This window comes from Perna viridis, chromosome 4 (assembly GCF_037379345.1).
Source record: "Perna viridis isolate PV_CMFRI_1.1 ecotype Kerala chromosome 4, ASM3737934v1, whole genome shotgun sequence".
Lineage (NCBI taxonomy): Eukaryota > Metazoa > Mollusca > Bivalvia > Mytilida > Mytilidae > Perna > Perna viridis.
This window is the reverse complement of record NC_142448.1, coordinates 44,939,024-44,957,362: the sequence shown is the minus strand read 5'-3', so window position 1 is coordinate 44,957,362 and position 18,339 is coordinate 44,939,024. Positions and strand designations below refer to the sequence as shown.

At 32.9% G+C, this 18,339-nt stretch overlaps 1 protein-coding gene and 1 pseudogene across 3 annotated transcripts in view; one reads left to right on the top strand and one right to left on the bottom strand.

Moving 5' to 3' along the window:
* The window catches only part of LOC148620239 (zinc finger ZZ-type and EF-hand domain-containing protein 1-like), a 78,277-nt gene that overhangs the window by 55,827 nt on the left and 4,111 nt on the right, over positions 1 to 18,339 (top strand). For both annotated transcript variants that reach the window (XM_088580955.1, XM_088580956.1), the window contains 9 exons: positions 11,046 to 11,318; positions 11,976 to 12,076; positions 12,524 to 12,580; positions 13,079 to 13,189; positions 14,027 to 14,378; positions 14,992 to 15,203; positions 16,767 to 16,882; positions 17,293 to 17,452; positions 17,871 to 17,987. In XM_088580955.1, coding sequence (XP_088437081.1) covers positions 11,046 to 11,318; positions 11,976 to 12,076; positions 12,524 to 12,580; positions 13,079 to 13,189; positions 14,027 to 14,378; positions 14,992 to 15,203; positions 16,767 to 16,882; positions 17,293 to 17,452; positions 17,871 to 17,987 — 1,499 coding nt within the window. The remainder of the gene's footprint in view (positions 1 to 11,045; positions 11,319 to 11,975; positions 12,077 to 12,523; positions 12,581 to 13,078; positions 13,190 to 14,026; positions 14,379 to 14,991; positions 15,204 to 16,766; positions 16,883 to 17,292; positions 17,453 to 17,870; positions 17,988 to 18,339) is intronic.
* LOC148620240 (uncharacterized) lies at positions 191 to 6,230 on the bottom strand (annotated as a pseudogene). Its single transcript, XR_015921751.1, has 2 exons — positions 6,095 to 6,230; positions 191 to 3,405 (listed from the first exon to the last, which is right to left on the bottom strand). The product of XR_015921751.1 is annotated as an uncharacterized LOC148620240 (transcript).

Below are 18,339 nucleotides of genomic sequence, written 5' to 3'. Positions count from 1 at the left end.
TACTTTGATATTTTTTGGTGATATTCAGTTTTTAAATTACCCACAAAACAAAGATGTTTTGGATCTGTTAACAGGGTTCATTACACATCTCCTCCTTCATCTGCATGGTTAATTATATTAAGTAGAAGTCTTTATAAGAATCCTGCAAATTCTGTAAAATATGATACACCTAAAAAAAAAAGGCTACATATTTTTATTATTAAGTTGCTTTATAGGTCTTCATAATGAAATGTATAATTATTCATTCCAATCTGTCTGCTCTTAGGAGATAATCCATATGGAAAATCCAATAGTTTCAATTGAATTTTAGTGTCATTATAGAGTTATCTCCTTTAATCTTGAATTATACTGTACATTCTATATAATTTTTATCTCCCATGAACAAGGGATTTATGAAAAACCACATGTTACTATCTGTTTACTGTGACATTTTAAACAAAATATCAAAAATAAAAATATTTAGGCTTTCCAATCATGAATCACATTTTGCATAATTCTTATGTGAAGTGCTATTTAAAACTTTTAACATTTGGAACAATCATATCTGCTGATATGATTCTTATTATAAGTCCTACCAAAATCTTCTTGAATCAAAGTTGATAGACTAGGTCTTGTTAAATTAATTGCCATTAAAAGACAAAAATTAAACAAGGTGAGCGATCCTCTTGTTTTGTAAATGCCTTTCTATTGTCATTAATGAAGTAGGGTTTGTTCTTTTTCCCTAGTGAGTTTAGATTTTTAAAGAGTTCTGACTGAGCTTCAATCTTTACTGAGAGTTAAAAATATATCTGTATACACTGCTTTAATATAGACTTCTATTATTTTTTTAATTTTTGCATTTTTAATTTTTTTTCTTTTTGTAAATTAAATAAAAATCAAAGGGATTAATTTGAATTAGACTGAGGTGAACAGAGACTGTTTAATCATTCATTTCAAGTTTCTTAAAAATTCGTCCAGCAGTTAAAGAGAATACATTAAAAGTGAAATGAACAAAGGAAGAACATCTTGCTGACATTGTTCTACCTGCAATAAACACATGATAAAATAAGGAATGGGTAGGGTATAAAAAGACTGTATATAAAATAAATGTGATTATAAAATTACACTGATCTATTCATAATTACATTGAACTGCAGGGAAAATCTATTTACACCATGTATGTTGATTTGAACATGACTATGTGAATGTTCTCTATTCTACAAATCAATAGATCCTATTTTTACTGTACCTACTTTAGCACATAAATTTAAAAAAAAAATTAAAATATCTATTTTCAATCCTTCTTAAACAAAGTCTGTCCTATCATCTGTCCATGTATCTTGTAAGTGTAAGTACTGAAAAATCGCTTTACTTTTTATGAAGTTTTATAGGAAATATAAACATTAATAGTTTTGTAGATATGCACGAATTAGGATTATTATTGATTTCATAAAATTTAACTGTAAAGCTCAAGTAAAAGCATATGGATAATGATATTATTCTAAAATGCTCTGTAATACATGTACTAAGTCTAAGGTCATAATGTTTGCTATTTCTATTTATCTGTCTGTTCCTGTCAGTCAATGTTATTTATATGCACACACTGGTTATAAAGGATCAATTACCTGTCCACAAAGATTTTTCAATGCATCAGCTATTTATTTGGGACAGAGCTTCAATGTTCAGCCTCCTGTTTCATGGGACTAAATAGAAATATTATAATTATATAGAAAGACAGCATGCTTTTCAATCAAATTTCTTTTGTATATATTTGCTCTTTGCTCATTTGCAAATGTAGAACAACCAAGCCACAGAAACCCACCAACATCAAAGGATAGACTGAGTGGAAGCTTTATACCTAAATCACTGATCTGATGACAGTAGACCAAACCCCCTGTCTGATTTAATACATGTAAACAATAGTTGTCACAGTCATTAATAAGAATCAAACCACTGGTAGTTACTGTCATATCTCGGGGGTAAAACTTATCATTACCAGATGTCTGTTTAGCCCTACCTGTATAGATCCATTTGACCTGACCCCTATAATCTACCACCACCATCCTACCCTCATAATTATGGTGCAGTAGGTCAGTAATATAGATATTGTCATTACCGGTTGTAATTCTCCATGGCCATGTAAATAGTCTGTGATTGTCTCTGTCATTTTCATATGTAGTGATTATCTTCCCAGTCTGATTCAGGACAACAACTTTTCTGATGCTGTTTGGTTTAATATCAATAGATCCTGATTCGGTCAGTCCTACCATAATTTCTTTATGATAATTGACATGTACGGCTCCTGTCTCTAATGGAGAGAAATCTTTGTATGATTTGATTGTTCCTTCTGTTGTATATAGTCTAAGTTTAGTATCATCTGATGATATAAGAACATCTTTATTGTCCATCCTGGCAAATACCTTGATATCTTCTTCCTTTATTACGGTCATCCTGTCAATTTTCAGGTTTATTATTTGTGTAGCTTCCAGTAAGTTTAATATTGTCATCAACATGCTGTATACAGGAAACAGTCACCAAATTTGTATCAAAAGTATTAAGCAGTTGTAAGGCATCAATTATATATAACTCCCCAAAAACTCTTCCTATGTCTAAATCTTCTATTTTACCAGTTATAAACTCAGCTTTCTGTGGAGTAAGAGTACTTTCATTCATCTTTGGTAACTCTGCTTTTAAGAATTTGCTTTCTTTGAAGACATCAGGAGATTTCCAGGATAATAGAACTTTACTCAATTCACCTTTTTTTTCTTTCAGTTCATCTTCACTTTTTTGGATGTTGGAGAGTTCATTCTGTATTTTGACCTCAGTAGGTTTGTAAATTGAGTCAAGTTTCTGGAGCAAATCTTGTACATATTTTGTCACTGCATCCTTCAATAATTTTTCTTGAGCTTTAATTTTGTCGATGATTTCATTGTAATCTTTCTTTGTGTTCAAGAGCATTTGTTGCAGTTCAGATTTTTCAGCCTGAAGAAATGGTAGGTTATTATTGATTGTTTTTTGAAAGTCTTTCATTTTTGAAATGTTCTCCCTATATATTTTGTATAAGTCCTGCAGTGAATGATCTTTATGTGTCTCTCTTGAGCATGTGAAACATATAGCTAAGTCACATTTACTGCAGTATGAAATACATTTCTGACCTTCATGTACACTGCAAGTCATGTGATCAAGGACAACCTGACGATGTGATTCAGCAGTTTCTTCACTCCCATAATCCTTCAGGTTGATGATTTTGTGTGTTTGGGATGATTTATTTTTAGAATGAATTCTTGTTGAACAACCTTGGCAGAGATATAAGTCACAGTTTATACATTCACAGTGTAAATCTTTGGAATCTTCACAGAATTGACACTTTGCAGGTGTCTGTGATGCCATTGTAGAAGGTTGTGAGGAGTAATGAACCTTTGATCACTAAAATAGAAAGATAATGAATATAACCTACTAGAAAATGTTAACTCATCATAAGATATTTGTATTAGTATGTATGTCAATCTAAGTTATTGACTTGCTCTTTAGACCTTCTTTACTATTGTATATAAATAATTTGTAAAAAAAAAGATATTGATTTGAAAAAGTTTTATTCACATCTGACTTTTTGATGTTGCCAATACTTGTGTTCCATGCTTAGAATAATGTGCATTTAATTTTACTTTTACATTTAAAGTTGATTGGAATGTAGATAAAGAATCTTTATCCAGCTTACTTGTAAATTAAGATGAAACCATACTGAATCTTGAATTCTAGTGTTTTTAGTTTACCTGGCCTAAAAGGCCAAGTGAGCTTTTGTCAGCGTTTGTCAGCATTTGGCATAAATCATTGTCTGTTGTCGGCCATTAACTTTTCATTAAAATCTTATCCTCTGAAACCACTCTTTGGATTATTACCAAACTTACCATCCTTATAAAAAAACTTTTAATAGATGAAATGATCCTTATGTTCCAATGAGTCAAAATTGTTGGATGACTCCTTGTTAGATTATTGCCCATGAAATGCAAAATATGACAATATTGCAATTTTGGCCAATATCTTGAAAACGATCATTTTTCAATTGATAAAATGATCCTTACGGTAAGATCTATTAAAGTGCAAATTGGGTTGAAATTGTCAGATGACTTCTTTTTAGGTCACCTGGCCAAAGGCCATGTGAGCTATTGCCATCACTTGGTGTTCTTCATTGTAGTCCGCAATCATTAACAATTATTCAAAACTCATCTCCTCTGAAACTACTGAACCAATTAGAACCAAACTTTGTGTGAACGTTCTTTAGTGTATTCTGCATAGAACTGATGTGGGGGTTTATGATCTGCTAAAAAAACATAGCGGCTGTTACTAAAAATATAACAAAGGGGTCAAATAGAAGTTTTTTGCATATGTCTCCAAAACCGATAGGTTTAGCATTAAACATTAACATTAAAATTGTTCAGCATGATGTGATCTATCTGTGGTCAAATTTTTGTTTTGTTATGTTATTTCTTTTAAAAATCTTTTCCACTGAAACTACTTGACCAAACTTGGTATGAATGTTCCTTAGAGTGCTCTGCATAGAACTGATGTGGGGATTTTTGATCTGTCAAAAAACATGGCTGCTGTTACTAAAAATTGAATATAGGGGTCAGACAGAAGTTTTTTGCATATTTCTCCAAAACTGTTAGGTTCAACCAAATTGTATTAATTGCCAAAAAGATCTTCTTTATAAGACTAAAAAATGTCTGCTTTGGTCAAAGTTGCATATGTCTTCTTGTTAGAGTTATTGCCCTTGAAAGGTGAAAAATGTTTTTTAGCTCACTTTGCCAAAGGCATCCGTCGTCGTCATTAACAAATATATAAAACTCTTCTCCTCTGAAACTACATGACTAATTAGAACCAAATATGGTATGAATGTTCCTTGGGGTATCCTGCATAGAACTGATGTGGGAATTTTCTATTCGTCGAGAAAAAACATGGCTACCATTACTAAAAATAGATTATAGGGGTCAGACAGAAGTTTTTCACAGATATCTCCAAAACCATTAGGTTTATCCAAATTCTTTCATTAGCTGAAATGATCCATATTATTAGGACTACAAAAGTCTTCAGATACCTTGTAAGAGTTATTGCCATTGAAAGGGGAAAAAATTCCTTTTTTTTAAGTTATTTTCAGTCAATATCTTGAAAACTATGATAGATTAAAAGAAACTTTCAATTGTTAAAAAGATCTTGTGTAGTCCTACCAAAGACTTCTTGAGTCAAAATTGTTGGACAACTTCTTGTTTAATTTATTGCCTTTGAGCGATTCAGGCTCCTGGGAGCCTCTTGTTTATAGTTTTCAGCCAATATCTTGAAAACTATGATAGATAGAAGAAACTTTCAATTGCTGAAATGATCTTTATAATAAGCCCTTCCAAAGTGTGTAGAGATCCAAGTTGTCAGATAACTTCTTTTAATAGTAATTGCTCTTAAAAGCCGAAAAATTTTTAGTTTTTAGCAGTTTTCAACCAATATCTTGAAAACTTTAATAGATAGAAAGAAACTTTTAATTGATAATATGATCCTTATAACAAGTCCTACCAAAATCTTCTTTGAGTGTAAATTGAAGCCTTCTTTTAATTGTTGAGTTGTTGCTCTTGAAAGACAAAAATTTAACCAGGTTTGCATTTCAGGCTCCTGAGAGCCTCTTGTTATAGTTATTACCTTTGACAGGCAGGGGTTTTTTTTTTTGGCAATTTTTCCTACAAAAGTATGGATTGGGTGAAAGTTGTAAAATGTCTCCATGGTTGAGTTACTGTCCTAGAATGGGGAAAAATCAGATTTTTTGGGCATTTTTTAGCCAATTTCTTAAAAAACTATAGTAGATAAAATTAAAGGAACTTTCAAATGATGAAAGGATCTTTATGATAAAGCCTTCAGAAGTCTTAATTTGGTTAAAGTTGTTAGAGGAACCCTTGTTAGAGGAGTTATTGCCGTTGAAAGGAAAAAACAAAGAACCAGGTGGGCTCCTCATGTCTAATTATTAACATCATGGAAGGACTTAAGTCTTACCAGACAATTTTTTACTATTATCAGGGAATAAATGTTTCATATTCAGTAGTAGTAGAGTAACTTATATATTAAAATGTCTTACCTGATTGTCTCTGCCTGCTGTTTACCCAGTGGTATAAGGCAGCATTTTTTTTTCTTTTGTGTTTCGACTTTGATAAAATACCTTGGTTACTACTTATATAAATGGTTCAAAGTCTTTTAAATTACTTCATTGTTCAATAGTTAATCTCAGATTGTTGTAGGTATATGTATTTAAACTTGATAATGATATATATTAGATGAGGATAGATACCAGCATAGCACATACAATAGGCATATGAACAGGTAAATAGATATGTATTTACTGTAAATAAACTGTCAGTCTATTCCCTTGCAGAGGTTTAATTAGCATTAACTAGTGCATGTCTGAGGTCTGAGACCCTTTATTTCTGATGCAGGACCATTTAAATAGTAACTAAGTCCTGGACCTATAGCCACCATATCACACTCTCTGCCTGTCTGTTTGTCCACACTATTTTCTAAGCAGCTTGCAGCATTGTTATTTAACTTCACAGCATGAAGTATAACCATATGTCACATAACTCAATATCTTCTTCCTTTATTACTCTCATCCTGTCATATTCAATCTTTACTTTCTGAAGTTTCTCACTTGTGAATCTTCCAATAAGTTTGAAATTGTCATCAACATGTTGTGTACTGGAAATTTCACCAAGTTTCATAAGTATTAAGCAAGTGTAGACAATTATTAAATATAATTCACCAAGAGCTCTTCTGAAGTCTAAATCTTCTATTTTACCAGTTATAAACTCAGCTTTCTGTGTAGTAATAGTACTTTCATCCATTTTTACTTTCTATGTAGTAATAGTACTTTCATCTGTCTTCAGCTTTCTGTGTAGTAATAGTACTTTCATTCGTCTTCAGCTTTCTGTGGAGTAAAAGTACTTTCATCTGTCTTCAGTAACTTTGTTTTTGCTTGTTTTGAAGACATCAGAAGCTTTCAAGGATAAAAGAACATTACTCAATTCATCTTTTCTTTCTTTCAGTACTTCTTCACTTATCTGGATGTTTGAGAGTTCATTCTGAATTTGACCTCAATAGGTTTGTAAATTGAGTCAAGTTTCTGGAGCAAATCATGAACATAGTTTGTCATTGCATCCTTCAATTATTTTTCTTCAGCTTTAATTTTGTCAGTTATTTCATCATCATGTTTCTTTGAGTTGGAAAGCATTTGCTGTAGTTTCAGGTTTTTTTTTCAGCCTGAAAAAATGGTGGGTTAGTATTGGTTGCTTTGTGATGGTCTTTTATTTTCGGAATCTTCTCTCTGTAATTTTCATATAAGTCGCATAGTGAATGGTCTGAATGTGTCTCACTTGAGCATTTGAAACATATAGCACTGTCTTATTGACAGCAGTATGAAATGCACTTATGACCTTCATGAATATTGCATTTCGTGATCAAGGTCAACCTGACAATGTGATTCAGCAGATGAAGTTTGGAGTCTAAGTTCCCCCCTTTTTCTGCGAATGGCACATAATTTAAAAAAAAATCAAATTATTTTTATAAAATGGTTTTCAAAAAATATGATGCAATTTTTTTTTAAAGTGTAATGATGTTAGAGCCTGGAATTAATAAAACATTTTGTGTATCAGCGTAACTTGTCCAATCATGGTGTCCAGAAGTATTTACTTAAGTAGGATACACAAAAGGCCAACCTAAAATAATGAGAAATAGTACCGTTCTACCTATAGGGGCAACTGTTTAGCTTTCCTGTATATAGTGTTGTTTTGAGGCCTGTTGTAGCCTGTCCTGTTGTGTGAGGGTTTCCTAGTCATTCATTGAAGTCCCATGGTTGACTTTAAACTGACATTTTTTTTTATTCTGGTAGGGATGTTGTGTCTTTGACATTTCAGCATATCCAATCTCATTATTAAACATTCATATATAAAGTTTATTAGCACATGTAAGTAAAATATATTATATCAGAAATCAAATTACTTGTTATAGAATGAAATGAAAGAAATTGATCCAAACAAATTTGAGCTTGATGATATTTTACAAGGTTTCATACCACAAAGGTATTCAGTTTAAGGGTTATGGCCTTAACCTTTAGGAGGTATGAGCCAAATGGTTTGTTTGTTTGTTGGGGTTTAACACCCAAGCAGCAATATTTCAGCTATATTCAGTCGATGAACATAAAGTGGATGATAAAATGAACATGAAATGATGGTGAAATGAAAAATGGGATGGGACTCCAGGACAATGGGATCGACAAATTTTGATTGCCACTGGAAACAGGGAGAGATGGGCAGGGTTGGGGAACCTAGCCTCCTGTGGCGGAGTCCTATGGTTCTTACTCTGAGAGAATACCACAGTAGGGTTCTTAAACGTGCGAGGAATACGGCATCTTTCCCAACACAGTGCACCACTATGGTTTGCGGTCAGGTTTTCCATGTAGCCTGACAACCCCAGCATGTAACACACCAGGAGTACCCCATTCCACCACCTGGGGCACACAACCCAGTTGCTCTGTGGGCAGAGCGCCCTAGCCCCCGGCTAGTGTTCTGAGCACTATTAGTTGCCTTTAACGACAAGCTCAGCGCTGCTGCAGGCCTATTCTTTTAACATCCGGACATGCACAAGGCTGAGCCAAATGGGGATGACAGACAAAGTCAGGGCAGTTCTCCCATATACTCAGTTTAAACAAAGTAGTAAAATAAAAAAAAAATACTCCCTACTTACTTGCCTTATTTTTCCAAGGTGTAATTTGAAACACTAATATTTTTTTTTTGACTTAGTAGTAGAGTAACTGGTTGTCTCATTTTGTTGTTTATGGAGTGATATAGATGAGCAGCTCCTTGTCTTTTGAGTGTTCCGTCCTTGCGAAACCAGACAGTGTAGTCAAGGACGTTTAAAAAAACCCTTTTTTGCTCACCTGGCCTTTGAGCTATTGCCATCAGTTGGCATCCATTTTCATCGTCTTCCGTCGTTGTTGTTAATAATTATACAATTCTCTTCTCCTCTGAAACTACTTGACTAATTAGAACCAAACTTAGTATGAATGTTCCTTGGGGTATCCTGCATAGAACAGATGTGGGGATTTTTGATTCATCAAAAAACATGGCTGTCGTTACTAAAAATAGGGCATAGGGGTCAGACAGTAGTTTTTCGCATATATCTCCTAAACCATTAGGTGTAGCTGAATTCTGACAGGGTGAAAGTGTTCATCATGATGAGATCTATCTCTGGTTTTAATCCGTCAAGCCATGTTGGAGTTCTTGCCCTTTTTCAATGATTTTTGCTATTTTTAATGTTATTTCTTTCCATAATCTTCTCCTCTGACACTACTTGACCAATTGAAACCAAACTTAGTATGAATTATCCTTGGGGTATACTGCATAGAACTGAAGTGGGGATTTTTGATTCGTAGAAAAACATTTCCACCATTACTAAAAATAGAACATAGGGGTCAGACAGTAGTTTGTCACATATATCTCCTAAACCGTTAGGTTTATCCAAATTCTTTCAATAGCTGAAATGATCCATATTATTAGGACTACAAAAATCTTCTGACTCCTTTAAGAGTTATTGCCCTTGAAAGGGGAAAAAATTACTTTTTTTTTAATAGTTTTCAGTCAATATCTTGAAAACTATGATAGATTAAAAGAAACTTTCAATTGTTGGAAAGATCTTGTGATCGTCCTACCAAAGACTTCTTTAGTCAAAATTGTTTGACAACTTCTTGTTTAATTTATTGCCTTTGAAAGGCAAAATTCAAGAGGGTGAGCAATTCAGGCTCCTGGGAGCCTCTTGTTCACTTTTTGAGTTTTGATTTTGTAAGTGCACCCATTACTACAATATGAAAGGTACAAAGTCATTTTGTTAACTAAAGTGTTACATTTCTTGTTCAACAGGTCATCTCAGGTAGATATTGGTACATTGAAACATATCTAAGTCATATCCTGAACTATACCTGTCAAAATCCTGTCTATACCCGACACTTTTTGAAGTTTGTCATTTCAGTTTAAATAAATTTTTAATCTTGGTAAATAGAAGATTTACTAAACCAAACCAATAACATCCATAAGGGTTCTGTTTGGACAGCTTTTACTGTAATTTAAAACAAATCTGAGTACATTAGGATAGGTATAATGGATAAAATGTTTGGTTAGGAAATACCATTTACAGATAATAAGATCAAAGGTCTATGTATTTGACACATTTTACCAAATGATACCTTAAAAATTATTTACACAATTTCCCAGATTTAGAACTCCAGATAAAGCCTTTTAAACTTCAAACTTTTTAGTCAACTTTTCTTTACAATTAATATGTATGTGCAGTCAAGACTTTAGGTGTGAGTTGGAATGTGTGAGATAATAGTTCCAGAGCAGGTCAAGAAACTGAACTTTCTAACATAGCAAAATTAAGATTTATTCATTTTATTTTTTTAAGGGGTGGGTCATTTAACCATGTGCTCCATCTTGTGCCTGATTATACACACTATTTAGAAGAAAATATAATAATATCCATAAGCAAAAAGGGCCCATCTTACAGTAAAATTTACCTTGTCAATTTGTCAGTCTGTCTGTTACACTTTTTCTGTAGAAGATTTCTCAGCTTCTATTTGAGGGAATGATTAGATATTTGGTTTTTTTTGTGATAACTTGTACATTGTCTCCCATTTTCAGGTATATTACTCATCTACTTCCTGTTAACCGATCAACTCTTTTTTTTGGTAACATATTTCTCTGCTTTTATTGGAGGGAATGCTTAGAGATTTTGTATACAATGTATTGCTTTTGTTTGATGACTTGTAAAGGGTTTGATTGATTGATTGATTATTGGGGTTTAACACCCGAGCAGCAATATTTCAGCTATATTCAGGCGAGTAATGGGTTTGACTGATATGGTTCAGTGGGGGTATTCTTAGCACCACATAGCATGCAACATTTTGTTATATTTTATAACAAACTATGCAATCATTATGAATATACAATACGAAGTTTACAGATATTGTTTATTATTGTATCTAGGTTCTCTCATTGATGCTGTACACTGACGGTGTGAACAGCACTAAAAAGAAAGGTCGTCATCCATCATTCCCAGAACCACCATCCATTATAAAGCTTAACGATAAAAAATCAGATGATAAAGAAAGTTTGTTGTCATCTTCATCATCATCGCTGTCTTCTCCATCATCTTCAGATGATGAGGATGATGATGATACTGTTGCTGATGATACAGATAATGGTGATGTCAACCTTATGTTCCCTGATGCTGATGATGACACTAAATGCATGTTTAAGGTAAGCTTTAGGCAGGTCATGTAAGAAGTCCTTGAAAGGCACATCAAAGGAACCTGGATTCATAAAGATAAAACAAAGAAAATAAACACATGCAACAAAGAACGTGAATAACTGAAATAACATGCACATTGAAACAAAACTAAATGAGGAACAAGGACTCCACAAGGATGTTGTCACAAATGAAAGGAAAGTTGACTGTACTGAATGAGAAGTCATTTGTGGTATAATTTGGTCATAAGTTTTCCCTGTCCATTTGATCTCTTAGAGTAGGTCTTAATATGAGGCTGACTTTATAGTATCTGTAGTGTCCTTTACCTCAAGTTGATTGAATTGTAATTTGATTTGAATTTAGCTTTGTTTCAGGTTTAGGTTATCATTGATAATACAGCTAATAGGTGTATGTAAAACAACCAAGTACATACACAGCTTGGATTTTTGGTGTTTGTGCAGTGTATAAGTTGTCAAAGAATGAAAAAAAAAACATCAAAATGCTTTTGTTGAATTAAGATGAAAAAAAAATTGGGGGGGGGTGGGTGGTTGAAATAGGAAACACGCAAGCAATTAATTTATTTTGGCCTAATTTGTTTTTATCATGTGCAGTTTTTTAACTCTTAATGAGAAAGCTAAGACATATCCATTTTAATTTTTTTGTTACAGTTTTTTCACAGTGACTGTAAAGTACCTGTAGATGTACTGAGAGCTATATATGACATGAATGATAAAAACACTGGAGAATGTTACAAAGCTTTGATTGAAAAGTAAGTAGGAACTTGTAACAAAGGCGGGAGAGGTTATGTTGGGCAAGGAGGGGGGTTAAGTACAGATAAACTGCTGTTTTTAAGTCAAGACAGAAAATATTACAGTAAGCTCTATATGACAAGATGTGTTGAGACCCTCAAAACTGATGTTTGAGGCAGTGAGAACAATGAAAAAATGTTTATTTTGCCAATTAGTGATAATTATTAAAAAAAAAACTTAAAAGAAATACAATGATGATAAGTCCAGGTAGATATGATTCAGTTTGGTGAACATTAAAATTTTACAGGGACTTGTCTTTTTTGGGGTCATTCTTTATTTTTGCAACAATTATTACTTTTTAAAATATAAGTTATTTATTAAATACAAATGGATCACATCAGCTGCCTATTAAAGTAATATTGTGTAATGTTTTAATGATAGTAACAAGAGTGTTGCCATATTTTCAGCCTGGAAAGTTCAAAACTTCAAACTAAGGATGAAATAATGAAGATGGCACTGAAGTGGTGAGTCCTAGTCTTTACTGATACCTATAGATGACTTCAGTATCATACCACCCATTCATTTTTGTAGCCATTATTTCAACTCCAAATCGATTGATTTCATATGTTATATGCCGCTTTATGTAGAAAGGGTGTACCAGTATGTTGCAAGCAATTTTGGTTGATGTTCGATATTATGTTTCTGTATAAATGGCAGTATACCTAGCACAACACCACATGAAACTTCATGTGGTTATGATGTTCTAGTATTTAACTTAAAGTTTGGAGGTATATAGTTACTTTTTTACTACTCAAGCTGGATATCTGATGAAACTTCAGTTCAGTGTTCAATATTTACAGTATATTTTGGACATTACTGCAGTAATTAGTACATGTACTTTTACTAAATAAGAAGTTGACGGTTTCAATACCTTTTTTATGAGTTGAAAGTTTAAGTTTTGAGTGAAGGTTGATAGTTAAGCTATGTACAGTAGGTTGATTTCTATTTGTTTTGCCTTATAGGGGAGGTCGCCTAGCAGGATCATCACAAGAACCAGTTGTTCCTGCAACTGACGCTGAGAAACTGATAGATACAGGAATATATTACCATCCTAAAATACAGATCAACAACAAGTAAGCTCCTTCTAAGATAGAATTGAATAAGTTGTCATCCTCAAGTCAGTGAAATTTTTGTTTAAATAGCTAAGTAAAATTTACTAAATATTTTTCAGACAAAACTCCTTGAACTTACCTAATATTGTCTCAATTTTCGTAAGTTAAAATTTAGTGCTTTCTTGTTGGTTAGAAAAAAATGTATCCGTCTGATCTAGAAACTGACACAATTAAAGAACAACCAACCAAATTGGTTTTTTTTTATATAAATGGGAAGGTAAGAATAAAGGGTAATAAGAAGTTAACAAACGGATAAAATTTAGGCAGTAGGCAAAAAGGAAAGTCCATATCAACAAATTGCAATATCAGGGCAAAACATTTGGAAAATCACCGCAGGAGGTCCTGACTTGGTTCAGGCATTTCAAAATGAAAGAGGGGTTAAATCAGATGACCTTTTTTTTTTTGCATAATGTGATTTTTACATAAACAAAGATAACATTGTACACAACAAAACATCCCAAGCAGAAATTGCTTGTTCAAATAAAACCAAAAGGCACTATCTAGCCATTAAATGGAGCCTCACTTTAAAAGTGAAAATATGGTTTCATAGTGGATATATTTGTGTCAGAACTAATAAACAGAAAGTATATGTACCTTTGAAATGTTTAATTTTAATTTATCTTTAATCAATTATTTGATATGTATGTACCATGCTTCTTATGTTGTAAATTCAGAAGAAGAGATCAAATCATTTTTATACCTCCTGCTTTGTTTCTTAAAGAAAAAACACTTAAAAATATCACGTTTTAAAAATTGGGTTAGTAGCTAATGTTAATGGAAATAAATTTCTTATTCTAGAATCCCTGATAAAGCAAAAGAGGAATCCAGCACAGATGACATTAAACTAATGAGCACCCCTGACAATGACCTTGAGGATGACCTTCAGAAACAGAAACGTAGCAGAAGTGCAGAACTTTTGAAAAAAGAATTAGAAAAACAAGGAAAGACAAGTTCTAGGGAATATCTCTACAAAGTTAACACCGCTATGGCAGTACTGTATGCACGTCAGGTGTTAAGAAAGCTGCTTGCCCATTGGCCTGAATCTGCTCCTGCCATAACTGCAGAATTACTGGGCTGTAAACAAGTTCATGATATCCCATGTATATTAGATTTATTGAATAGATTTGAGACTAAGGATGTTTTCCAATCAGTAAGTATTTTCCTTACCCTTGAAAATAATTTGATGAGTGTTTTCACTAGTCCCTTGAGCTGAAGATTATGTCTGCTTAAATTTAGTCTGATCCAATTATGATTGTTGGATGTTCACACTGCATACAACATGACTACTTGTTAATCATCCAGTAGTATCAACATTTATATAGGAACCTCTGTTATGAGGCATGAACCATTCTGGTCTGTTAAAAATGCTGCTACTAGTCGATGATACTTTTTATGTAAACCTCAGCAAGAATAAGTGCTCTATGTTCACATACCTATTAATCTTTGGAACACCTCATGTAGGAGATTTTCCTCCGTTGATACAGTTTCATGTGGGAGATTTTTATGTAAAAGCAAAGTTTTGATGTAAAAATCATTTTTTTAGTATATTTCATAGAGCATATAGTAATTTTGACCAAAAATCTCCCACAATTATTAAATTTTTATGTGGAAGGTTCTAAAATTTTCATAGATTTTGAGTCTACCCCTTGATGTAGGAGTGTTAACAGGTACATTTAGATGACTATTTTGAATATTTAAAGAATGGTATATTATTATATATTTATACCTCAGAAACCTTATTAACTTAATTGTTCTGTTATAAGGTTGTTCAGAAGGTGATTAAACACAGTGATAAGGATAGTTTGGTGCCTATAGCCTGCACAGCAGCCCAGTTTATGGAGGAGATCACCCTGTCAGCTGTCACTAAACAGATGAACCAGGATACATATAAACAGGAGAGTGGAGCTCCAAAATCTATGAAGGAGAAACTACAGGTCCCTGGTGCTTCTAAACTACAGATCTCATTCGATAGCAAGTAAGGGAATTCGTTATTTCAAATCTATGGTAACTGCATGTATATTGTTATTCAAAACTTGATTAAGAAGTAAATCATGAAAACTATTTTGTCTTTGTCTTACCATGAGCTGGCCATTTATTTCTCATTCTTTTACCCCAAATGATAGTGAGGGGGTAAATAACATAAATTGCCAGCCCGTGGTAAAACAATGATAAAATTGAGTTTTCGTGATTAATTTCGATTCTAATAGGATTAGTTTCTTCATATTTTTTTATAGACACAGCCTATGTGTAGCTCAAAATGTTGGTCATGTGTTTATCATTTTTTTACCATGGCTGTGGTCTAAAGAGCTTTGAAGCATGTCATATCAGAATAACATATGTGTTTTGATAACTTATCCAGTGTAAATGATTTTCCTAAATGATCCTCACAAAATGTTTTTGTGAAGACAAAGCAGGACTGATAATGATGCAAGATTTTCTCCAGACTGTTGCTTTACTTTACTTTAAAAGATATTCTTCAGCACACTTTAATATTCCCGTTCTGTCTTTTAGGTATTTTTAATGTCTTGTTTGAAATAAGCTTTATGGTATTTGATTGAATTTGTTTGTGTATGAATTCTTTCGTGTATACTTTTGAGACATACTGGTTAGAGAGTAGATCTAGCCATTTTCTAGACAGAAGCTACTCTCACCAATTTGCTCACCAAAACTTTATTCCTCAATAAAAATTGTTGTATGATAGCACATTTTTGAAAGCAATATATCAGCAATCTGTTGAATGCTTTTCCTTAAATTTTGGGCATGAACTTGTTCCTCACGAGACGACGAAAAATTGGTTGGTGAGAATTTTTTTGCCAGATAGAATTACTCCTTGACTAGGAAGCTTTAGGTAGTACAATACAGTTAGATTATTTCTGAAAATTTGGTCTTATTTTGTTGAAACAAAGCTGTTTTGAGGCAGTCCGCACAGAAATTTTGAGTGTTTTGTCTTAAAAAAGTGCATATTTTTGAAATCCATGGTGTGTGGAGGTTCAAGTCATTTATAAGTAATTTAGTGATTATTGTTTTATAATCCAGTAGCCATGGTAACATACTGAAAAAAAATATTACTGAGTTTTAGTGTAGGTGCCTTTCCAAAACTAAAACCCAAATACTATATTTTATAAAATATCAGGCACTTAGACACTACCACAGGATGAAAGCATGCATGGATTGGGTGGAAAAAGGATTATAGCAATAAGACCCTTTTTGATTCATTCTGTCACAATTTTAGTTCCAAAAGTTCATGTGAAATAAGGTATTTTGAAAATCTGCCATCTGATGCTAAGGAGAGAACCTAATACGGCAGGGGACTGAAACATTCCAGATACCATTCTTCATTTAAATTTCACCTGTTTACCATGTATAAATGCTTAGCTACATTTAAACAATATATCCAGAAAATTTCAACTTTTAATTTTAAGTTTCACAAAGTTTGACAGGGGTAACTTGGTGTGCGAAACAGTGCGCCTTAATTTAACTGTATAGTGCACCCTTATGGTATTTCAATGATTTTGTTCATGTATGTATTGTTTTTCAGGTACACATTGAGACAGAATGAGGATCAGTTGACATTTGCTACATCAGATGACCTACAACAGGATTCTAAGTCATTTTCTGGTGGATCTTCTGCATTTACTAACTTTGAAGTACAAGGTAAAGTTTATTACTGTCACATTCTTCTAGACAGAGCTATTTCAGCTTGCAACTGAAGATTCCATATTATATTCTGGTTTACAATATAACAATGATTATGTCATATGTATAACTTATGTTAACTTGTTACTGGAAACTTTGTAGAGCTGGAGAATACTCCTATTTTTGTTTCACCAGAATTTATGGAGATATCTAGGAAAGCTTAACAGTCAGGATTTTGGTAGTACTATCCTTTGAAAACTGTCAGTAAATATACTGAATTTAAACTGGGATACAAATTTACCTTTTTTTAAGTTTAAGATAAATCAGTACCCCATCAGCTTTCTCATTTTATTGATATCAGGTGATATTCTGTTTTATGAGAACTTAATAGTCCATCGGCTCTTTCAGTTCTTTGATTTCTTCCTCAGGTGATACTCTGTGGTATGAGATCAAAGTGAAGAAACCACCAACAGACACTACAGGCTGGGGATACAAGTTTACTGTGACCGCAGGGTCTATTCTCACCAGGGATAGCTTTGAAACAGGATATGCTATACTGAATAATGTACTTTCTTCTGAACTTGCTCTGTAAGTGTTTTGTAAGGTAAAGTTTTAACAAGAAATAATTCAATTGTATTCCTTGGCTTGCAGTTGGAACAAAACTCTAAATTTGAAGTCATTGTCAATGACAATAAGATGGAAATATGTAATTACAAAGATGGAAATATGTAATTACATGTATATCCATTGAAACAAACCACTGAAAACCAAACTTAAAGATAGGATCCTTCCAAGATTGCCCACAACATTTGCTTAACTGCCAATGTCATGAATATTGATATATAAAGAAAGACAACTCATTCAAAAGGTGGAAGCACATGTACCATACTTCTTAATGGTGGCTCTTAATCTTTTGGAAGGATAACTTACATGTAAAACTTGAAGTCCCCCTCAGTATAAGAAGATTTGGTATTTACTTCATTTGAGTAATTCTTTTTTTTTCCAGATTTTTACCATTGAGCAAATTGTGGCATACACTTGTATATGTTGCCACTAAACAGACTGGTGAGAACAGACTTAAATCTATCCAACTTATGCTGAAAATTATACACACACAACACAGGTAAGAAAAACAAGAATAATGGTCCATTTATTGTGGTTTCTTGAAATGGATTAATATCTAGGCAGGATATGCATTGTACATTTTTTTCTAAGAATAGACTTCTGTGAAAATGTGTAACTTTTAACAAGTGTTGTTATTTCTGTGAAAATTTATTGTGAGTAACTAGAATTTTGATAGATTTTTGAAATTGTAGAAAATAGAAATTTTAACTACACATATAACAGTACAATTGTATATATATTAATGCTGTTTTAAACACTAATAGGGTATTACTGAAATATGGTAATTAAGTGTCAGTTTCTTTAAAAATCAGGCAGTCGGTGAAACATGGTATAAAAAAAAAAACATCATT